The following is a 25466-nucleotide window of genomic DNA, read 5'->3' as shown; positions in this document are numbered from 1 at the left end:
GATGGCACACACCTGTAACGCAAGCCATTTGGTAGTCTGATGCAGGAGGATTGCAAGTTCAAGACCAGCTTTAGCAATTTACTACGGCTCCAGGCAACTTAGTGAGACCCTGTCTCAAAATTTTAAAAATGAAAAACAAAAAGAGCTGAAAATGTGGCTCAGGGATTGAGTACCCCTAGGTTAATCTCCAGTAACCCCACAGAAAAGAGAGAGAGAGAGAGAGAGAGAGAGAGAGAGAGAGAGAGAGAGAGAGAGAGAGAGGAGTTCTTAAAATAGTAACACTACTTTGATGGGAAGGAACAGAAGTAGAAAAAAATATATACACTGAAAATTGATTCTAGGGTTTGTTTTGGGAAGAGAAAATTATCAATAATCTAAACATCCAAAACTGGGAATCTAATGAATATATTATTATATTACCTCAATTTTAGGCAGACAATAAAATGTGAGAAGAAAAAAATATATCCACACACTTCAGGTTTAAAAGTTCTCTTATGAACAGAGGCTTTTAGGCAATGATTGGATCAAATAGTTCTGACTTCATCAGTGGATTAATCCACTTGACAGAATTATCTATTGATACTTGGACTAGTAAGAATTGGGACCTAGTTGGAGGAAGTAGGAGGCTAAAGAGATGCATGCCCTGGAAGAGTTTATCTTCTCCCCAGACCTTTCATTTCTCTCTCCTTCTGCTTCCTAGCTGCTTTGAGCTAAGCAGCATTCCTCCACCAGGCCCTTCTGCCATGATGTTTCGCCTCATCTTAGGCCCAAACAATGGAACCAGCCAACTAGGGACTGAATCCTCTGAAACCATGAGTCAAAATAAATCTCTCCTCATCTAAGTTTTTACTGTCAAGTATTTCAGCCACAGCCATGAAAAGCTGACTAACACAACAATGTTGTAGTCACAGTGTGGCTGTTTAGATTTAAATTAATTCATAAAAAGTTCTATCATAGAGTATCAGTCTATATATGGGAAACCAAAAACAGTCTTTATAATGAGCTTCTGTCTTTACATCTTCTTACTCTTTTGACTTATATAATACTGCTTTGGTTTTATACTTTCATTATTTTGTAACAACAAGTTTGGATAAAAAATATACAAACATTTTTAGTTGCTTAAATGCCACTGTGTCTTGCTGTACTCTGTAATATATTTTTCTCTTCCTAGTAACCAAAGTTCTTGGGTACAGAAGTTGCTCTGAATTTTACCAATAGGTTGGTAGTTGAAGGGTGTGGGAATCCAGCATGAATTAGTTGTTTTAAAGACTGACTTACCACTTACTCTATAGGTAACCTTGGACAGGTTTATTATGTATTGAACACTCTGGCTTCTCTATCTTTATGTTGTATCTGATCTATGAGAATTAAATATGTTAATAAGTGTGAAGAACTTAGATTCATGTCCACAGTAGAATAAGTACTCAAGAAAAGTTAAGTATTTTAGGACATAATTAGGAGCATATTCATTACTTTTCTTGCAATCAAAGCAGGCTCTGCATCCTATTCACTCACCTAATAGTATGTATGCAATATTTACTTACTAACTGAATCAATGAATCTATGAAGTAAATTCTGAATTTTATTAGTGTGTCAGAAATGCCTTCTAAGTACATTAAAAATTGTTTATAATGCCAACTGCAAGTCAAAAAGTATTCAAAATGAATCTATCATGACTTATTATTAGTCTCTTTACTTGAAGACTTAAGAGCCTTAAGGAGAAATAAGAGGTATAAACAAAATGGAATAGAGAGCAAGGGGCTGTTTGTTAGAGGTAAGTACATGCAGTGACCAGAGCTCAGAAGAAGGGAACTGACTCAGTATGGGGGGAGGGTTAAGTTAGAAAAATTCTTCAGGAAAAGGAATTCTGTTTAGGGGGCGCAATCCATGAGAGCAGCTAGGTTTCTTGAATGTATGGTGCCTCAAGAACACCAAGCTGGAGGTTTTGGATGGTAGATCAACATTTTGAGAAGCTTCTTATAGAGAGGGAAAAATGCATAACTCTGCATACAAAATTAGGTTCAAAAAGAAACACATATTTAGAATTACAAAAAGGAATAGCATATCAATTTTAAAGATGTGACAAATAACCAGTAATTATAAAATTCCCCAACGTTAATTTTAATTGGAACATTGAATTACTTGAGTAAGTCACCTCTGTTCCTCTGCTTTGCTTGCCTTGTTAGCTATAAATAGTCCATCTCAGACATGACAACAAAGAACAGGAAGATAATTCAGTTTTTCCTCCAGAGTAGTTGACTGAAATGTAATTTTTGTTTTAACAGTAGAGGAGGGCTTTGTTTCAGCTTCACAATCCCAGAGCTCTTAATTTGCCAACCTCATGTTTAACCTGTGATTGGAAATTAAAGACTTGTCCTAAACCCAGGCAAGAAGGTGGTCTCCTATTAAATTCTGTAGCTTAGATTAGAGGGAACAACTTCCCATGTGTACACTATGGTTCTGTTTATGAGTTGACAAGTTCATAGAAGAATACAACAGAATACACATGAAAACACAATAGCCAAATGCATGCTTGCTGAAGCAGGAGTCATATTTTAAAAGATAGACACATAGAGTCAATGCTGTAGAGAGTCAAAAGCTCATTTTACATTGGGTCACAACGGGGAGTTCATAGAGGAGTTGAAAGTTTGATCATGTTTTCAACAACAAATAGAGTTTATGAAAATGCAGAGTGGAAACATTTCAGAAGTGAAAATATATGAGTTATAAGGTGAAAGTTGGAATCTAGGGTACAATCTCCCTTTATTTTAAGCAGCCATAAAATCAGCCATTGGATATATCCAGTGATTATGAGGAAATAGTCTTCAAGACTACAGTTGTACATGAAATAGAATCTGCTCAACTTTTATCTTCGGGAAAAGTAGAAACATGAAGAGAAGGATTCCTTCTCCATAGTGACCTGCTCCACAGACAGCATAATTTAGGAAACTAGAAGAAATAAGTACAAAGTTAAACTTCCTTCTAATAAATCTACCTGGGCCATGTTGGCAGGGATTTATCTTTTTTTTTTTTTTAATTTGGTAGTGGACAAAATTTGTAAACCATATCCTCCAGGAAAACCTGCAAAATAGAGTCAACTCAGCACATTCCTTGTGGGATTTGCTATGATAATGAAATAGAAAAAAAATAATAAGTTTTGCCTCCTAGATTCCTTGATAGATTACAAAATAAAAGCTTGAAGCTGCATTATTAGCTCTGTTATCTGCATTTTCAAGCTGTTCAGCAAACAGTAGGCTGAATGATAAAGATTGTACTTTCAGTACAATGGTACTGAAATAGGGATAATAGTTAGATATTGAAACATATAGTGACCAGGTTCTCTCAACATAATTTTCCAATAGAAAACAGAAAAAAAACTTAAGGACTTTTTTTTTTTTTTTTTTAAAGGAAGCGACAGAATAAGCACCAGCATGAGATCTTTGTTCTGTGAACATTCACATTCTATCACATCATCAATAACTCCACTCTGGTTATTTTTCTCTCTTTCATTTTAGGTCTGTGAACACTGAAATAGGAAATGTGATCTATTTCAAAAGGAAACAACAACAACAAAAAAAACATGTAGTCATGTTTAAAAGCCCAATATTTTCTCCCTGAGAGATAAAAATTTAAATAGAGAATTACTCCTCAGCTCAAATTAATCTAAGTGAATCAAATTCTCCAGCTAATCTTCGAATTTCTCTCTGGTCTCAGTTTCTCTTTCTGCTTTACTCCTAATCCAAATGCTCCTTCTTAGAGAGATGAGGGCTGGTAAAGGGAAGAATACGTTTCTATAACAGGGCACATTTTAAATGTTTATTTTTACATTACAAATATAAATTTCAGTTCTCCATAATATATTACCTGTCTTGATGTTTGCTTTTTGTTAAATATATATACCTGAAAAAATCATTTCTTACATAATAAACTTTCTTTTTATAATAATTACTGTTAAATATTAACTGTATTAATTTGCCAGGTATGTTGCTACATTTTATGTTTCTACTTGTTTAATTGATAAAGAACATAATTACTAGATACTATTTTTTCTTAATTTATTATATGAAGATACAAAAAGTATCACCATCTAGCACTAGAGCTTATGTTTTAAATACTTATAAATACCTAAATATGGATGTTTGCTGAAAAAAAAGATATTTTAAGCAAATTGAATTGCCGCAGTCTGGCTGGGCACAATTCAGGAGCCACTTGTCAAAAGAAATGAACTTTATTTTTAGAACCACACACGCCAAACCACACAGCTCTTCAGGAAAACCTTCAGAGCCCAACTGCCACCACTGGCTTCCCACAAACCTCCCCCACTCCTCCTGCTCTTGAGGCCTATTGGCTGGGTCGCATGGGTGGAGCCAAAAAAGTCCCCCAATGAGCAGTTCCGTGGTCTGAAAGGGCGGGGAAACAGCCCAATGAGCATCACCACAGAGGAGCCAATCAGTTGGCAGCTAGAAGTTTGCTGGGGCTGCTGTGAGCCAATCATCAGCTGGCAGCTGGAAGTTTGCTGGGGCCCCTTTTTCTGTGGCTCTCAACATTGAATACTGAAGTACATTTGATATTTGGACTGAAGACTCAGATATTCATAAGAAGATATTTTTTATTTAAAAAATAATTAATCAAAAATCCCATGTTCTTTTCCAGAGAAAACTCATATTTATCCAGTCAACATTTACTAAATTCTTACTTATATAGACAGTTCTTTACTAAGAATCTTTGGATGTCATAGTTGTTTAGGAAAGAGGTCACAGAAACCTGACAGTTCCATGTACAGACTGCATAGGACAGGGCTTCAAACACACCCAAAGAGTTTGGCCACTAAGCTCTATCTCCAACCTGTAATTAAATTAGTGTGTAATTTTTAAAACTTTAGATAGATAGTACATAATCCATCCATGTGTACTTTGCCTGAGGAACAATAAGAGAGAAAATTCTCCAGCTCATCTTTGACTTTCTCTCTGGTCCCATTTTCTTCCATTTCAAGGCTCACAGAAAAAAATAAATTATTATACATCACTTCCTGTTCATATCTCTCTACTTGAATATTTACATTTGTGCATGGTTTACTCGATGTACACAGTGTTTCCGAACTCTACTGTGCCTTTTCTAAAAAGTACATTATCTTTCAAGACACAACTCAAAAATTATTGCTTCAACGAGTCTTTTGCTAATATACTTGGCTTCTCCTTCACTATCCTAGGTGATCCATAGGTGTTCACTATCATAATACATGTTGTTTACCTTCTCAGATAAGACTCTACACTTGCTGCTAATAACTAAAGATAGCTATCTTTTCTCTTTTCTTTTATAACATCTCAATCTCTCTCTCTCTTTAAATTCCTAGATTGATGAATATTTCAAATTTATGTACTAAATATAATTTACATGCATTAGGAAGTGTTAGGATGCAGGGAATTAAAATACAGAGATTTATGACAAGAGGATAGCAATGAATCAGGTGAAGGTTTACTGTGAAAGCCTGTGAACCAAGCCCAATGCCGAAAAGTTTCAGAATATACTTACTTCATTTATACTTTACCATTGTTGCATCAAAAAGATTCTCCATAACAATACCAGGAATAAAACACAAAGCAAAATGATAAAACTGTGTTTGGGTTAGGAATATTGGACTCCAATGAAATGGAATGTAATTTATTTCATGTCTACTCAGTATAAAGTTTAGAACTTATTAATGGTGAGAGTGTTGTCAACATTAATTCTCAAAAGTTACATTTTTTAAAACAGAAAACCTGAAAGCTTATTGTTTCATACCCAGACATTACATCATAATCATGTTTAGGTAGGTTCATATAGATAAACCATGTATTTAATTAATTCAATGTTCCCAGAACAAATAATTCTGTAAGTTAGAAAACGCATAATTGTAGTTAATTTGATTAATAAACTGGGAAACATCCAAATTATGGTGTATCATTCAGTGCTAAAAAAGATATGAGCTACCAAGCCATGAAAATACACAAAGCCATCTTAAATACATACTAATAAGTGAATCAAGTTAGTATGAAAAAACTATACAATGTATCATTCCAACTATATACTATTCTGAACTAAGGAAAACTATAGAGAAAGTAAAAGTATCAATGATTTCTAGGGCTTGGAAAAGGGGAAGAGAAAAAAGAATAGTGGATTTTTATTGCACTAAAAATACTGTATATGACACTACAATGATGGATTCATGTCATTATACATTTTTCCAAACCCACAGAATATACAAAATCAAGGGTAAATTCTAATGTCAACCATCTAATTTGAGTGATTCTGCTGTGTCAATGTAAGTTCACCTAATATAGCAAAAGCATATTCTGAGGAGGTGTGTTGATATAGGTGAAGGCAATTCATGCATGAAATCAAGGAGGTATTGAGATCTTTGTACCTTCCTTTCAATTTTGTTGCCAATTTAAAACTCCTCTAAAAAACTATCTTAAAAATTACCAATTTGTGTTTCATAAAATCAAAGCTATCAGCATCTAACACCTAGTCTTTTCATTGACCTAAAAATGTATACAAATTGTAATCCTCTCTAAATGGTAAACCATTATAAAAAGGTCTCATATGCACAGAAACAAGGCAGTGCATTTCCAATCACAGAAGCACACTGAATATATTTCACTACTTCCTTTCCCCCATATTTCATTTCACTGCAACAAAATGAAAGGTAGGGAATACATAGCAATATTTTACATATGTACTTTAAAAGCCAGGAGAATTAAGGGACATAGGAAAGGCAAACCTGCTATACTTCATCCAGAGCAGCAAAATTATGGCATCTGTAGGTTGTGACATTATAGGTTTCATTATAAACACACACACACACACACACACACACACACACACACACACACACGTCCAAACTAATGTTGATTTTGCATATACATTCCATTGAGGCTGACACAAATATTGTTATTTCCAAAAGCAATATTTCACATGACATATAGCTTCCTGTGTGTGTGTGTGTGTATGTGTGTTTGTTTGTTTGTTTGTTTTGTGTGTGTATTTAACTCAGTTGGAGAGGTGCACACTTTTAGTTGGCCTAAATTTCTTTTATGGTCTAACCCAACCATTCAAGAGGGATGTGCTGAAAACATTGCTTTGGTCATTTAGAAAAGTGTCTTTGCTGAAATAGCTGAGCTATTATGTCATAAGAAAAAGTACTGTAGGAAATGCATTGGTGTTTTGATTGTAGTTATAAATAATGGATTCTGCAACAGCTCATGATGTATATTTTTGTAATAAAAATGAAGATTTTTTAGATTTCAATATCAAGAATAATTGTTACCCTCTTATATAACACTGAAAAGATTGCAAATAGATTCCTTTTGTTCTAGCAAAAACAACAATGTCAACAACAACAATAAACTAACAGACAAGAACCCGTACATTTCTTTTGCCCTAGTGAGGGGAAAAAAATATGGCTTTTGGTTTCCTCAATAAAGATACAAGGTCTTATTGTAGATATTCAAGAATATATTTTATTTACCCTCTGTTCCTGTCCTTTTTTATATTAAAATGCTACCTATTTACTTTTACTCCTGTTTATTGGCTAAAGCCACAGAAATCATTTCAAACTATTTTTAAACAAATAAATCATTTAAAATTATTGTTTTAATTAAAGCAGAACTCTATATAATGCTTTTTGTAGAGTAGTGTGTTTTAGAATTTCCTTCATAGATATTTTTAAATAAGGTACACCTTACCAGAGAAAAGATATAAATTAAAAATGTCTTTGTATTCAAGTTGAACTCTTCAAGAAAAATACCAACCTGGCATAAATCAATACTTATATATTTAGAAAACAATGCTTTTAGGGCTAGTAAAGTAATTCTGACTCTCTTTTTTTTTTTTTTAATATGGACATGGAAGCTTCAGAGAGAATGTTAAAAGAAGAGTGTAGAAATGTAAAAATAATGACACAAGCATTTCTCCAAATTTTATATGTGCGTTTCAAATGGGGTTTTATAGACCTTATGTTTTACTTAAATCCTGATGTAGATGCAAGTTCATTGGCCTCTATACCTTTTTAGAGTTATGAATAATAAATGTGGAACATTTTCTCTACTTCAAAAGTTTGCTGCATAGAAGAACATTGTATATCAGTTAAGAACCCTGAAAAAGCTATAAAAATCCATTAGGCATCATTTCTGTTCTCAGATCATTAAGAATGGTTAGCTTCCTCAGCACTTCATAAATATGTGCCATGAACAGTTTCCGGCAATTTGTAAACCATATTCCTAGTCATGTCTGACTACCACCCTGAGTTTCTAACTTCTTTCCAACAGTAGAGACTGAATTTCCTCCCTTACGCCATCTGTCAAAATTCCTTTAAGAATATATATTTTGATATCTTTTAAATAAGAATCACTGTCATTTAATCAGTGTATATTTAACAACAAAAGAGCCACAATAGTTTCTCAAATTCTTTGTAGTATTTTACACTTCCATAAACAATGTATTAGATGTTCCAGCTAATCAACACCCTTGTACAACCTTTGATTTTAATTGTGGTTTTTATTTGTATTTCTCTAATAATTAATGCTATTACGGATTTCTATTTATTCCTCTGTAAAATACTTAAAACTTTTTGTCTTCTAGATTTTTATTTGTATTTTCTTTTTAGTCATTGATTTTTAAAGTTTCTTTATTCATCTTAGATACAAATAAATTTTTAAATATTTGTAATGCAAGTTTTTTCTCTTAGTTTTCCAGGAAGGAGCCCCTTGAGCACTCTAGAACTGTGGGAAAATTGTGCTTTAATAACCAGACTAAAGAAAAGCTCAGACATCAGGCTGAAATCCTGAATCACTGGCTAGACAATGGCTGTCTCTGTCCCAAACTAAAGGAACTTCCCAATATAAAAGTTATGCTAAGTCTCCAGTAACCATAAGTATTAGAAAGGGGAAGAAGAGATGGAGGGGGAAATAAAGGAGAAAAAAAAATTAAAAAGAGAATGTATTTCCTTTGTCAGAATATGAGCAGCTTTCTGAGAACAGAGGGTATGTGTTTTATTATACTTTATCTCATATGATACAACTTATGCATACACAGACATGCATACACACACACACCCCACACACAGTCAGAATAATGACTCTAGAACAATTACATGAAATCCATGGTAAAATGGCCAATACATTTATAACTTTTATTTATAAAGCCAATACATAAACTTTTATTTATGCATTTTATTTGCCATAAGCCAGGTTTTTAGTATAACCTACAAAAGTGCTATATTCACATTTTTGGTTCATATTAATGTGAGTGGCAGCAACTGTTACAGCTTCAGTTGTGTTATGTATAAAAATCGATGGAAAACAGCTTCAAACATAACTTGTATTTTTTTTGAAAAATTAAGAGCCTTTCCAGATTTTCCTGAATGTTGAAAAAAAATTGACTGCCAAAAGCACATTTATATGAAAATGACAGCTTATATTAATGTTACTTACAGAAAAGTTTGTCAAGCATTCATAACATATTTCTCAATTGACTTTTGAAAGTAAAAATGATTTATATTTCAAAATATTTTAGATTGTTTCGTTTTTTAGCTTCACAAAGCATTTTTCTTTCTTGTACAGCAAAAGTGCTTGTTTGCCTTTCTAACTTTGGGAGTTTTTTTAAAAAAAACAGAGACAAATACTGCAAGTTAAGAATTATTACCATGCCTACAAAGGATGATTAGCTAGGGTGCTCCAAGGAAGCTTTGCTATCATCAAGGATTCAGTAAACATTTTTTTTTGAAGTCAGTTTATGTCATGCTCTGTACAGGAACCAAGGGTAGAATCTCCGGTGGGTTTAATTACCTTAAACCTTAGTAGCTCAGAGAATTTGCTTTCTGTTCCTAAAACTCTGAGTTCTATGGTTTTCAAAGTCCTGTTTTCCAAAAAGGAAAGTATATATCTATCATCAAATGGAAGTTTAAATATTTGATCATTTTCAAAATAAGTCCCAAGTTTATGTATAACTAAGGAGAACCAATAAAAAATTTTTTTTGCTTGTTATAGTCTATACATCCATTGGTACATTAAGAATTGGTAATTGTACACACAAGTGTCTACTCTTACCAATGAGCATATGCTTGCAGATGAAAATATGATTGCTAATAAAAAAGGAAATTGGCAACATCTATAGTGAAGCATTTTGCTTTTAGAATGAAAACATATTGAGCCTTTTATATACATTTCACTGTTACCTAAATGTATCTTCTGTGTCCTAAAAAGCATCCCCCACATTAAAATCTATATAAGACTAACCAATCACACCTGTTTTTGAAGACCTATTCTGTTCTCATTCCTCAGGAATGTGCTTACAGCATATACAATATGATGTCTGACTTAAAAATGTAAATTTAAGAAAGAATTAGCAAAACTTATAACTGAAACACGAAAAGTTTACTAAAGTGGTTTTGCAAAGGGCTCCACTAGAAAGAAGAAAGAGTATAGAGCTAGACAATATAGATTTAGTGCCAATGTTTTTGGTAGTTAATAATATAAACTCGAAAGCACTTCATAACCTTTCTGATTATCATTTTCCTATTCTGCATATTAAAGTGATAGTGCTGGGCTGGGGATGTGGCTCAAGCGGTAGCGCGCTCGCCTGGTATGCGTGCGGCCCGGGTTCGATCCTCAGCACCACATACCAACAAAGATGTTGTGTCCGCCGAGAACTAAAAAATAAATATTAAAAATTCTCTCTCTCTCTCTCTCTCTCTCTCTCTCTCTCTTTCTCTCTCTCTCTCTCCTCTCTCACTCTCTCTCTCTCTTTAAAAAAAAAAAAAGAGATAGTGCTAACACACCTGGACATGTTTACTGAGTGTCACCATCCAGGGTAGTGTAGGCGACCATCTCTAGAGCCCTAGAGAGGTACAGATGTCCTATTTATAATAGTATGCAATTTTCCTGCCACGTTTTCTTCTTAGGAAGAGAAGCTACAGTAGTGTTGCAATTTTAATCTCTGGCCAATTGAATGGTGAAAACATCCACATTGTCACGTTTCCTATTCTACTCCTCATTTTTCCCATCTTACACAAACTCACGGACCTTTGTATTATTCACCGAATAGACCATAAAGTTCCAAGCAAAATTATTTCTTAAAAAAATGCATAGAATGGATTTTAAAAATGCTCAAGAGGATTACTACTTACTATCTGTAGTAGATTTTAGAAGTACAGGCTACTCCATAGCAACATATTTTGAAAGAGTAGTGTTTGTATTGTGTGTTTATTTTTAGAGATTATATGCAATTTAGAAAACCAGGATGCAAATGCGTATGCAGAGGTCTATCAGGCAAATGGATAAGAGCAATCTTTAAGAGCAATAGAGAGGATTGAGAAAGAAGATGAACTGCCAAGAAAGAACTTGGGTAAGATATGAGAGCTCTGAGCCATTTTACTTGGTCTGCAGCTAGGTATTCTCTGTAACAATATATGTAACCTGGGCTAGTGTTCACTAATGTAATTCCTGTGGTTTAGCTCATGTGTGAGACAATGCAAAAGTTTAGAGTACAAAGAATTGTGTTATGAGAGTATTCATAGTGCATTATAGTGCATTAATCCACCCAAAATGGATTAATATGTGGTAACTGTACATAGGTAGGGTGTAACTAGAGGAGGTAAGTCATTGGGGATTTGACTTTGGGATATATATTTTGTCTCTGGTGAGCCAAGCTTAGTTTCCATCTCTGCTTCCTAATTGCTATGTCCTTAAAAGAAAGAAATGATATTGATAAATTAGATTTAGAAAAATATCAGTAGTCTTATATGACTGAATATAAAAGAAGAAAGAAGAAAAAGTGCAAAGATAACCAAATTATTTTGGTCACAAATCAAAGGAGGGTAGAATTCCACTAAAGAAAAGCAGAATTAGGATAGCTAATTTCTGTTACATGTGTATCATCAAAGCATTACACAAAATGCTTCCATTCATTATTCATTTAATATACACAGCAGGCCTTTGAGGTGCATAATTTCCTTCTTAAGAAACAGACTCAGAGAGTTTGGATAATTGAGCTATTATTTAATAAAAAATAAAATTTTAAAGAGACAGGACTGAAGTCCAAATCTGTTTAAACCCCAAGTTTTTTTTTAATTTCAATATCATTTAAAAAATACTTGTCAGTAGCAAAAGCTAAAGTATACTCTTTAAGGGAAATAACAGTCAATTCCTGAGAAAGAATATTTTCAAGGTAATAAAAGAAAAAAGCTTGAATATTTTTAGTATATAAACATAAGTTATATAAGTGGGACTTGATATGCAGATAATTATAATATGCATATAAAATAGAGAACAATGTTTGTATAAAATCATTTTTTTTTCTTGCTGTCATAAGAGATGCAAAGGCTTGTGACAGTTGTTTTTAGGATTTTGTAAGTTTGAGATTTTAAGGACCATCCCTTATTCAGTGGTCATGTACTTGGGGTAAAATTAATGAACAAATTAATTTTTCTCACCTCACCACCAACTCAAGTGCAACTCAGGTTTTTCCCACTATGTTCTCATAACACCTTGTTCATTCATCTCATTAGCCACACCACATTAAATTTGTGCATACATTTTCAATCCATTAGATGATTGAAGGTAGGAACTATGATTTATGACTTTGTATATTGAGCACATGGTATTTTGCCTAATGAAGAAGAATAAAAGCTTTAAATGTAAAAAGCAAGGTCAACTTTTATTTAAAAAGTATAAGGGGTCAAATTTTGGCCCCAAAGTTATGAATTATTATCTTAATTTTCATAACCTTATAGGATAGATATTATGTTATCTCCATTTTTCAGTAACAAAAATTGAAACCAGAATTGAGAAAAGTTATTTTAACTATAGTCACAGGCTAATACATTATAGATTTGGCATTTGAATCAAGTAAATGATTATGAAGTTAATGTACATAACAACCAGAATGTATCACTTTTCCATTTAGTAGGTTTTCAGCTACCATTTACATAATGAATGAAGTGACTGAAATAATTACATAATGATAAATGGAAACTATATCCCTATAAACTATAGAAAAATCTAGCTGGTAGAAAAAAGCCATATCCAACCAAAAGATAGACATACCTGTTTATGTAATCAACATAGAACTCATTGAAATTTCAAAATAACCAATTTTTTAAAAAATCATAGAAACAATGTCAACACAAAAGATTAAATAATGCATAAACATAGACACATAGACACTTCTAAAAGAAGGAAGTTTAGTGGAACTAAAGATCTCAAAACTAAATTAAAAATTTGATAAATTGTTAATTTTTAGGGAGGGAATATATGTATATAAATTGTGTGGGAAGGAACCAGAATGTATAACCTTTCAGAGATATGTTCTATATTTTAATTCTGGGGATTATAAATAAAGTTGAGCTTTTATGTTGCATATGTTGTATTTATACTCTTTTTTTGCTATCAAATTTTCCTATAATTTATGCTCACCTTAAAAGCATGTTCTTATTTTAACTTTGCTGGGAAATGAAATACAAAGAAATTGTAATAAGTTACACTCCACATATGTATAATATGTCACAGTAATACATTCTACTGTCATATGTAACTAAAAAGAACAAACAAAAATTGTGTTTTATTAAATACATCTTCACAGTTTTGAAATATTTGAATTTCAGAGATTACTTTTTAATTCAGGACAAAAATTTAACCCATAAAATTCTGCAGCTCAAATAACACTGAAATATATTTCTAGTTATTTAACAAGTGGGAATGCCAAATAATCTTTGAGCATTTTCACAACCAACTATCAAACATCCTGTGACCTTGATCTTAGCATTGGTTTCCTGTTTTTTGAAGTCATCAGGGAAAAGTAATCAGATTTAATCAAGTAATAATTATAGGGATACTTGACCAATAGTTGCTCAACTGAAATATTCCTTTTTAAAAAAATTATCAGGGTTAACTCATATATTTACTCACCATTTTCATTTATCAAATGAAAACAATATGAAGTTTTGACTGTTTTAATTAGATTTAGAGACAAATCATGTTTTCAGACCAGTCATTAGGAAATGACTAAATGTATTCTGCACCTTGCAAACAGTGAAAGATAAATGTATCTCTGTTAGAATTAAATTTTCCTCAAATAAAATCACAAATATTAAAACATAGAAACCAAGATTAAAAGTTTCTATAATTAAATAGTATATCTTTGACAATTAAATTATAGCATACTCATTGACTCTAAAATAGAAAGACATAATGTGATATATATGTATATACATATAGATAGATGGATGGATAGATAGAAAGAGATAGAGTTAAAACAGAGAAATAAAACTTATATAATCCAACTCTCATTTCCATGAGAAAAAATTCCTAACAAAGAGAAAACATTAAAAAAAAAAAAAAAAAAAACTAGCTTGGCATGGTGGTGCACAAATGTAATCCCAGCAGCTGGGGAGGCCAAGGCATGAGGATGGAAAGTTCAAAGCCAGCCTCAGCAACTTAGCGAGACCTTAAGCAACTTAGTGAGACCCTGTCTCTAAATAAAAATAAAAAGGGTTGGCAATGTGGCTCAGTGTTTAAATGCCCCCGTGTTCAATCCCAAGTACCAAAACAAAAACAAAAACAAAAATAAAATCTCCAAATCTCTTGTCACTCCCTGTCTCCTGGGATACCATGTCCACTCAAGATCTTCAGTGGCCCTCTTTCTTTTTCCTCCCATAGGCTACTCAAGGTCTCCCTGGGCCTAAAAGACCTTTTCTCTGTGCTGGAAAAGATATTTGCTCTAGGAAGTTAAGATCCTACCATAAACACCCCTCAGGGCACTCAGGGGAGAAGGAACTACTTTGTGAAGGAAGAGCGCACTGCTTCTCCTCTTGTCTGATCCTGTGCACAGTGTTTCCCAGAATAGTCAGGACTCCCACCCCACTGGCACCTCAGACTAACATCTTTCTACTGTGTGCAGAACATACTATCATGTTAGGTGACTTATCCTTTTTTTTTTTTTCCACACTGTATGCAAAGTTTCTTTAGTTGCATTTCCTTATTGAGTTTGCTCAACTCAGCTATTTCTAACAACAGTGGGTGTTTTCTTGTAGAGCTTTTTTTTTTTTTGATGCTGTTTTTCTTTACATTAAGTAGTCCTTTTTAACCAGTTATAATCTTACTATGATAGCTCCTTTTTTATTCATTAAAATGTTATTAATTTTCAAATCACTGCACCGGAATCATGGATATAACTTTTGTTGTCATCACCCTTTGTTTTTGCAAAGGTATCTCCCTTTTTATTCCCAGAAAAACTGTTAATCATAATGAAATAGCTCACTAAGGAAAGGACAATTTTTATTTAATTCTAGTTTGCAATTTTAAAATATCTTGAGATTTCCCATGTCGTTTTACTGACAATAAAATTCAATCTTTTTTTTTTAATTCCCCTTATTCCCTTTCCCAGTCTCCTTTGAAGTTGGTTGTGGCTTTCTATTGAGTTTCAGCAATAGAACATGAAGAAATTGAGCCACATTTAGCCCTTGCTAGCCAAGGCTTCCCAAGCTGCAATACTCTTTCTTTAACGATTAATTTTATAGAAAATCACACTACTTAAGGCCATTTAAAGATGGTGACATGACCAATTGGAAGAGAATCACCAAATGAATGACCATCTCTCTGATCTGTGAGCAAAAAGTACACATCCAATATGTCTGGGGAAATATTTTTATCTGGGGGAATGTTTTTAGAGAAAGTGACATTGTCTTAACTAGTAGACAACCATTAATTAAAAATAAAGCAAGGCACTTGCCTTGAAAACAAGATGAATTCTTAAGAAATAAGTTCTGGACTATACATACTTATTATAAAGATTGCATTTGGGTTAATGTTTCTTATTTATTTGCATGTATGTGTACATACCTATGTGTATTCTGCATCATATATTATTTGTTATTATATGTATGATATGTAGATATCTATATCCTCTGTAATATATACTTTCCACATCATTATTTGTATACAATTTAACATAAAATTTCAAAAAAAGAAAGTATGAGAGAGAGTGCCTACTAGTATTAAAACATTAAGAAAAAGTGGTTCTACAAAAAAAAAAAAGAAGAAGAAGAAGAAAAAAGACAGAAGTAGGAAGAATTTGTGTGTTTTTAATCAGGTGCTATGATAGATCTGGGTAAACTATTGTATTATGTCTGGGGAGATATATTGTGTCATTATATTCCACAAAATTTTAAAGTTTAGAAACTTTTGTGGAAATATTACACAAGCATTCTGCAAATGAGGAGTAAAAGTAGTTTTTATAAGTGTGATTGCTGGAAGGCATCAATGAACTGTGCATGAACCAAATTGGCATGGAAACCAGGTGGTAGGAAAGTCTGGTATCTGGGAACTCCCAACCTCACTCCTGCTGGTTTGAGACTGCCCAATACACATGATTCTAGTTCTCTCAGGTTCAGCACTGCACTGTAGTTAGGGTGACCTGATGGAGCAGCATATCACACAACTTCTCAAAGATGGGTGTGACTTTCCAAGATGCCAATCAATCTGATGACTGCAAGACTCAATCTGCTTCACCTCATCCCTGCCTTTGATTTAATCTACCTTAAATAAAGAACCAGAGCCATTTTTAGCCATTGTAGCTTCTATCAGGACCAGAGGACTTATCAGGTGTTCTGGTTTTTTAAAAAAATAATTTCTTAACTAATTATTTCAGACTTTCATTTTCTCAGGTGGTTCATCATCACCTGAACAGAAAACTACATTGGTGGGGTGCTGGTCACCCTGCAATATGTGATGCCATATTTTATTGAATAAGTTCAGGAATTCTGTAAAGTTAGAAATAGAGCTGTTTAAGTGTCAGAGTTTCTAAAAATTTAAAATAAATGACGGTTTAAATATTTTTGTGAAATTCTCAAAGATGAACTTCTCAAAACTACTGCATTGTGATTCAATCAATCCTTATTTTTAAGGAACAGATAAGAATCGTAGAAATCCTTATACATCAATGTGCGAGTTTACTGGGAAAATTATATATATATTGTTTTCTTCTCCACTAGGAAAAGGGATAAAATAGTCTTAAGAAAGCAGTTGGCAGCAGATGATTAGACTATCAGTAGTTAGAAAACACTTTGCTTACAAAAGCATATTTTTATCTATAGGGATGTCAATAAATAATTTAAAACAATCAGTAATGATTTACAGTATGGAATCATTTAAACATATCAGCAACCAATGTGCATATGCATAATTCATTTTTTATGGTTCTGCTTATCTCAAGAAATAGCTTTTAAATAGAGATTTAACATTTTAATCTCTACAACAGAATTATAAATGAAATTTTAGTCAAAAGTTTTCAATAATGAATAAAATAGCTTCAAAATTACATGCATTTTTATAAATTATTTTATGAACATTCATTTTTAAATAATTGAAAAATTCTAGAAACTTTAAAGTGACAGATTGCCATCTTCTGTTGTGCTAAATCAGGAATAAGCCCTCTTCATTTTTGGTAGATGCAATGAATTTCACAGACAAAAAGCTTATTTATCTTCAAGTTCCAGTCTAAATTTAATTTCAGAACACCACAGTGGACATATATCCCTTAAATATTACTTAATTTTATTTTGTGAAAAGATACTGTGTATCAATATAGGTAGAATATTTTTCAGAATAAAAAAAACAGGCTCAGGTATTTAGCTGATGATTTCTTACATTATTCATAGCTTTGCAAAAATTTGGACATATAACCATGCTCACATTCTGAGCAAATGGGTTAGATCCTAATAAGAATATGATGTGAGGCTGGGTATGTAGCTCAGAGATAGTGTGCTTGCCTAGCATATGTAAGGCACTGGGTTCCATACTCAGCACCACATTAAAAAATAAATAAATAAAATAAAGGTATTGTGTCCATCTATAACTAAGAAAAAATTTAAAAAAGATGATGACCATGGGCTTTCCATTTGCTCAGATTAATGTTCATGAACAACAGTGCCAATTATATACAAGAGAAATATCACATCTTGTAATTTAGTGGAAATATCATTAACTATTAAAGTAAAACCTCAATGTATACCTAAGCCACACAACAGCAAAAGTGCAAAAAGTTTATGATTTGTAATCTTGTAATGTAAATTTGGGGCACAATATTTTCTTTTAAAATTACATTATTAATTAGAATTTCTGGAATTCTTATGAGCCTAGCACTTGTATAATTTCTACATAATGTTCTATAATTTTTGCAATCATCTCCTGAGGGATATGAGACTTTGTTCAGTAGAAAAACATGGTATTTTTAGTTTTTAAAGAAAAATCTATAATGCTTACCATATACTAGATATTTTTCGAGTACTTCTGAACTCACCTCATCCACATTACAGTTGCTCTGCAGATTTCATTATCACCCAGGTCTTGCATGTGGAATCTGTAGCAAAAGGAGATTAAATAATTTTCTCATAAATTACATGCTGGAGCAAAAATTTCAATGTAGTCTCCCGGCTTTAAACTAGAGATTATAGGGGTAAAACATTAACCAAGGACAAATAGTAAATAATTTTTAAGAAGGAAATATTAATTTGAGGTCTATAAGTAATACTACCCTCTGACCAAGTGGGAAAGTACAATTGTCCAGGCTCCCAAATTTCAGAGAGCACCCTTCAGGCCTTCCTTCTATTTGATCCTTCTCTAAACAGAAAGAAGTTCACTGGGCAAAGGGCACCTAGGATGCCCAGGAGCCCTTCTTAACACTCTTTGAGTACCTACAGCAGTTTTGGACCCTATTGTGCCCTGCAAACAAGATTCATGCCTCCTTCCATAGCTTGAGCCTCTTCCTTTCTCCCAAAAGTTGACCGCAATCATGATGACTCTAACTTCAGACTCAAGGACTTATCTGTTCCGGCTTTTGAGACAATGAAAATTGAGCTTGGATATGCAGACTGAGTCATTATAAATATGATACTAGGTAGAGAAGGTAACCAGAAACAAGTGGGTCGGCCATGCACCTAGTTTTCCTTTGCCACCAAGTCCCTGGGAATAACTCCATTGTTCTCTGGATTTCTAAATTAAAACCTGAATCCCCAAGTCATTATAGATGCACATTTTTTTTATAGTAAAAGGAACACAATATTTTATTTCCTGTGCTTACTTGAGCTATTGGAAATACTGGGGTTGTTATTTCCAGAAAAACACTTTCCATTTCCTGTGATATTCTACTTATATAACTGTGGTATGAAATGTTATATGAAAATAGTAGCCACACAGTCTTTGTATTATATGGCAAAGGAGAAAAGAGTTTTGCTTTCATCTTCTGACTAGGTTCTATTGGATAGATCATTCATGAATTAATCACATGTGGAGGAGTCTAAAAGCAAGGTATCATGCTACAAGGTCATGATATAAAGAATAAAAATGCAACCCTTAAATAATTTATCTGGTGGTGCATTTAGTAACAGTATACTAAATGTATTCAACATTAAGTTTCCTAGACATTTATCAGCTATCATCTGTCTCTGAAACTATTTGTGAAATATGAGGAAAGATATTGATTGCAACTTTCCTTGTAGGTTTTTAGGTATTGATTTTGAATTTTTGCTTCTGAAATACCCTTCATATATATTTGGTTTCATTCTATTGTATAAATACAAGCAAAAGTTTTTCTAGTTATGGTGTTGTATTAGAAATTCCTCTCATATCATATCTCATAGTGCATAAATAGCATATAATTTGATTAAAAATGATTCCAAGTTCAAAATAAATACAGTGGTAAAAAAACAATATAATAATAGCTTTGACATTACTATGAAAATATGAAGAGTAGAAAACAAATATACTAAGATTATCCAGAAAGCATAAGAGTCAATCAGTCATAAAATGTCATAATATTTTACAAAGTAGAATTCCCACTGAATTATATATATATATATATACATATATATATATATATATATAATCTAACTTTTAATTTAATATATATTAAATTAAAAGTTAGATTGAAAGTTTAGCTCTGAAAATCCAAGTAATGTATGAGTGTACATAATGTACTACTCCACAATGCTAACCAACCATTAGAATTGCACTATATTTTTAGGAAAACAAAAAGCTAGTACAGAAAAAGATCATAAATAATTTATATTTCATTAAAATATTTTCTCCATAATCGTTATTAATCTTTTTTTAAAAAATTAGAAGATAATTATTTTAAGAAATTTAAATGGTAGTCCTTATAATACCTATTAGATCTCTAAAGAATATATCATTTCTATTGGGTGAAGCCAAACTGGAATGTTTACTCAAAATTCAATTTTTTGTGTCCATAAAGTCAGCTTTTTCAGCACTCTGCTGCTACAAGGTTCAGTTTAACTGTCTACAGACATGGAAGAACATCTGTCTTCCTAAAACTTTACAAATCATTACAAATCATCCATTTGCAACAAGTCAAATATATTTAAAGTATAGTGTATCTTCCCAGAACAGTTCCCTATTTTTTAAAAGTATAACTGAAAGTGAATATGTATTGCCACTTGACACTGAAAAGGAGAAGGAAAAAATCAACAAAATTGCCAACACAACAATAAACGTCTGTAGGGGAAAGAAGAAAAACAATCCACCATTTGATGACTTGCTCTTATATTCCCCAGAATTGGATGTTTAGATAATTGGAAGATGATAAGCACTTTTTGGTTGTACATTGTGCAAATACTGGCAAAAAACAACAAAGGGAAATACACATGTGGTCCACTAGAAAATCACATTGTTTTCAAAGAAACAGGAAAATAGATGGTTGTAGAATTTTAGCATAGATTTCTGAAAGCACTTTTAGTTCTATTATATAATGGTATTCGCTATGCATCTACAATTCCAGAAATATTGGAGAAGTGAACATTTTCATTGAATGTTTGATTTGTTGGATGTAACAATTTCAGTAACCTCCCTCCATCACCACTGCCCAATGAATGAATGAATTTGCCAACTGAATCTCATTATAGCCATAAAAGTGATTTGAATAAATGATAAGCAAAGGCTCATTATTGGAAAGTTTGAGTTCCAAACTTCAAAATAGGTATTTCTTTCATTGTGAGATGTTATATTTTGAAGTAGCATGAAATCTATTGATGGCAATATTTAAAGCACCTGATTATATCTTTGCAGACAAAAGAAAACTTCAGGGTCATAAATTTTCCCCCATGAGTTTTTTTACTTGGTACTAGGGATTTAACTTAGGAACCCTAAACTACTGAGCCACATCCCCAGTCCTTTTTGTTTTTTTTTTATTTTGAGACAGTGTCTCACTAAGTTGGGAAGGGCCTTTCTAAATTGATGAAGCTGGGTTTGAAATTGCTATCCTCCTTTCTCAGCCTCCTGTGCCATGGAGATTATAGGCATGCACTGCCATGCCTTGGCCCCATGATTTTTTGTCAAAGTTCTTTAAATGGTTTTTTTTCTTCTGTTTCTTTGTTTGTTTTTCTCCAACAAAGCTTTGTGTTTTGGAGGATTTGCTAAAATCTAACACAAGAGATGAATGACATAGGCATGACATTCAAACACACTTGGAAGAGCAAGTTATAAATAATAGAAATTTAAAAAATGGAAATAGATATTAAAAGTCACACTTTCAAGTTTGCAAGTCTTCTCTTTACCATGTTTTTTTTTTAGATAATTCATTTTGGATAATGTATAGTGTATTTATGAATAGTTATGCTCTGTTTGAACCATTAAAAATAATATGAGTCAATATTCTATAGGAGTATATTTGAGCACAAATTCTATATTGGTGCTAATGAGTATAAGAATCTTTGATTCAGCCAGGCACAGTGACACGTGCCTGTAATCCTAGTGGCTTGGGAGTCTGAAGCAGGAGGATCACGAGTTCAGAGCCAGCCTCAGCAACAAAGTAAAGCCCTAAGCAACTCAGTGAGCCCTGTTTCTAAACAAAATAGTAAAAGGGGCTGGGGATGTTCCTCAGTGGTTAAGTGCCCTTGAGTTCAATCCCCTGGTAAAAATAACAACAACAAAAAGAATCTATGGTGCTAGTTACCAGACACAAAACATTAAGAAGCATGCAGCTTTTTCCTTCCCAGCACTTGACAATTTATACTTTTGTAATGTATCTATTTTTGTAGACACTGGCATAATATCCCCATTAAATCATATCAACTCTGTTGCACAAAGAAAAATTCAGGTTATAGTTTGGAGAACCATTTTTGATTGGGCTACAGGCTTGAGAATTTTTAATAATAATTCAGTAATGGAACAATGTTTTAATCATTTTCCATATCAGGGTACCAACTAAAAAGCTTCTTTGGGGTTAGTTAAATGTTGACATCAAGATTGTAGAAATAGAAACCAAGTTTTTTTCATGTCTCTATTCCTAGTTTATCAACTAATATCCTATAGTAACTTTGTCTCTTGCCTCTAATTACATGGTTTCTGAATTTAAATATGTGTTATGGAGTGATCCTTTGCCGCAGTCTGGCTGGGCACAAATCACGAGACACTGAAGCAGGAACAAACTTTATTTTTTAACTGCAGGAAAAACCTCACACAGGCTCCTGGGGAATCCTCCCGACCAGCCGGAAATAGCTCCCCGGGAAATCCCTCCTCTAGCACTTCGCCAACCAATGGGAACGCCAGGGGAATCCCCGTGAGAACTCAAAATAGCGCAGGAAGTCCAAAACTAGCGCGAGAACGCAAAAGTAGCGGCAGAGGCGGATAATGCCTCGCCTGTCAATCAATACTGTTGGCAAAATGCCCAGGAGCCATACAGACTCGGCTGTGGCTCTCAGCAATCCTTAATGTCCTGTATAATTAATTTTAATAATAATCACCCAAAATAGCATTTACACAATGTTCACCCTGTATTTTACTCTTATCACAGCATTGTATATATAACTCATTACCTTGAAAATGATTTAATTTATAATCAAAAAGTAGTAGTATAGTTATTCTCCATTTACAGGTAACACATTTTTTGGAATAATTAATACCCACATAATTCATCTATTCATTTATTTTATTCTACAAGTATTCATTGAACACCTACTGTAGGCATTAAAATAGGTATGAGTGTTCAACCTACCCCAAAACATATACTCTCTCTCTTCTCTCTTCCTTCTGAGTCTTTTTAATTTAACAGGGAAACAGTTAGATCTATCATAAGCCACAATACTGTGGGATCTATTATGAGCATGTAGAAAATGCTGGAATGTCACAAAAGAGGATATCCAAAACATCAGCAACTTTCTTGAAATATGTCATAGTGTGTGAACTTCTGGTATTTAGTTTTATGTGTCCAATTGACTTCTCCATGTAATACAAAAAATTAAATATTATTTCTGGCTGTGTCTGTGAAGCTGTTTCAGAATAAGTTTAGCATTTGAATAAATTGATTCATTAAAGTAGATGGACTTCCCCATTGTGAATGGACATCATTCAATCTGATAAGGACATGAATAGAACAAAATGAAAAGTAGAGGAAGGGAGAATGCACCTTCTTTCTCTGCCTCCTGGCTTCAGCTGGGTTATCAGTCTTCTGACTTTGGCCTGGGATTTATACCAGTGGCTGCCTGCTACAGAACTTCAGGCTGAGATGAAATTACAAAATGGGCTTTCCTGAGTCTCCAGCTTAAAGGAGACATATCATGGCACTTCTTGGCCCAATAAATCAATTCTTCATGATGACTCTCCTATTATATATAAAGTAGGATAAAACATGTCTCCATTGATCCAAACACACTAACCATGAAAATAATTTGATTACTTATAAGTATTTTTACATGTAGCCATTTGTACTTTTGGTGAGATGTATTGTAGTCATATTCTCTGAAATAGTGGTAGAATGAGTTGATCTTTATCCATTTAGTAACGTACATAGATGACCAACAGTCATATTTGAAAGACTCGTGTGTCTTGTTCAGGTCATAGAAAAATGATATGATAAAACTGGCTATTTAAGAAAAATAAAAACTAAAAAATATGATTAAACTGTGAGCACACAGTTAGAATGTATTTTGTTTTTCTTTTTCTTTTTAAGGGCCTAAGGAAGGAATAAGATTCCTAAAAAAAGAAAAAAAAAACTGGTATCATTGCAAAATTTCTCTATCATAAGGGACTTATAAAATCCTTATCTTGAATGAATGTTCTCTAAAATGTTATATTTGTGGTTCAATCTGGCTGGGGTAAAGTATGTATGCTTCCTTCTACAAAAGTTGTTGTAAAATGCTTCTTACTACAAAAGTTGTTGCAAGTGGTTCTGCAGTTTAATAGACAATGTCTTTTTTAACAGGATTTAATATCTTGTTTTCATATTTTAATCATTCTAAGAGCCAAAAGTTGTCTCACACTCAGTACTTGAATACAGGATAACACAGCATTTATAACACTGGATTTTGACTCTAGGCTTTCCAGATGCTGTCAGAAAAAGAATCCCAGTATTGCCTTACTTCCGAGAAACTATCCACAAAATTCTTGCCTTTTAGGTTTCTCAGGATTGGAAGTAGACTTGGATAGTTCCCACTTGTATTTTCTCATATATGTGTGTCAGTTGTCAGTTCTTTGTGATTCTTACTAAAGGAAACACATTTCAAATTAATTCATGTGAACTCCATAAGCTTCTCACTACAGTACATCAGGCCGCAGCTCCTGTACTTATCTCTATGTGGAGACTTACAGCAGGAGACAGCTTTGGATATTAGCCTCTCTCTCTGCTCTCCTTACTCTCCTTATCTGTTTTAATTCTAGAAATGGATGAAAGCATTCAAGTGTTAGGAAACAGGTTCTTCTTTATTCTCTTTACAAAATGCATATACAGTGAGGAGAGGCATTTCACTTGGCTCTCACTTTAATATTCCTAAGACATTGGAAATGGTGGCAGATTGCTCCATCAACCTTTTTTATATGAGAGGCTAAAAATGAAATCCAGTCCTATGAATTTTGATGTTTCTTTCAGTAGTTCTCTCACAATATTAGTTTTACATATAATTTTAGAAGTAGAGAAATAAAGCCTTTGAAACCATGCTGCAATTTATTAAGTTTGACCCTAAGCACAGAAATGAAATGAGTGAAATTTGAACAAGCATTTTTAAACAAGCTTCATCATACAAGGAAAATGAGACAGTCTGTCAGATTGCATATGTAAATGGGGCTATTTATTGTGTATTCTTAAGACCTCTATCATCAGGTAAGTTTTAAAAATTACCATTTAAATTGGTATAATTCATTCAGAAAAAATACTATAAAATTCCCAGCATGAGCCTGTTACAGCTTGTAACTGCTTCTCTGATATGTGTGTTTGTGTATTTGTATGCAAGTCCAATCAAAATTTATTATAATTCTATGCCAAATGTTAAAAAAACTATAAAGAGATATATAAATCTAAATAGGAAATATCACAAATACTTATAAGGGAATATCATAGTATGTTGTAGACTATTAACAGAAAATGACAACACAGTCATTCATAATTTTAAAGTCTCACAGACACAGAGGAAAGTGTGTATTTAA

At 33.0% G+C, this 25466-nt stretch overlaps 1 protein-coding gene across 7 annotated transcripts in view; it reads right to left on the bottom strand.

The window, feature by feature from the left end:
* LOC144377071 (uncharacterized) overlaps positions 1-25466 on the bottom strand; it is a 411176-nt gene that overhangs the window by 288934 nt on the left and 96776 nt on the right. For all 7 annotated transcript variants that reach the window (XR_013437681.1, XR_013437684.1, XR_013437685.1 and 4 more), the window contains one exon: positions 18334-18393. Coding sequence is in view for 4 of the 7 variants with exons in the window: in XM_078046330.1 (XP_077902456.1) it covers positions 18334-18393 (60 nt within the window). In the remaining 3 variants the exon portion in view is untranslated. The remainder of the gene's footprint in view (positions 1-18333; positions 18394-25466) is intronic.

The sequence above is a fragment of the Ictidomys tridecemlineatus genome, chromosome 4, assembly GCF_052094955.1.
Source record: "Ictidomys tridecemlineatus isolate mIctTri1 chromosome 4, mIctTri1.hap1, whole genome shotgun sequence".
NCBI lineage: Eukaryota > Metazoa > Chordata > Mammalia > Rodentia > Sciuridae > Ictidomys > Ictidomys tridecemlineatus.
Note: the sequence above shows the minus strand (reverse complement) of the source record. Positions and strands in the feature narration are given on the sequence as shown.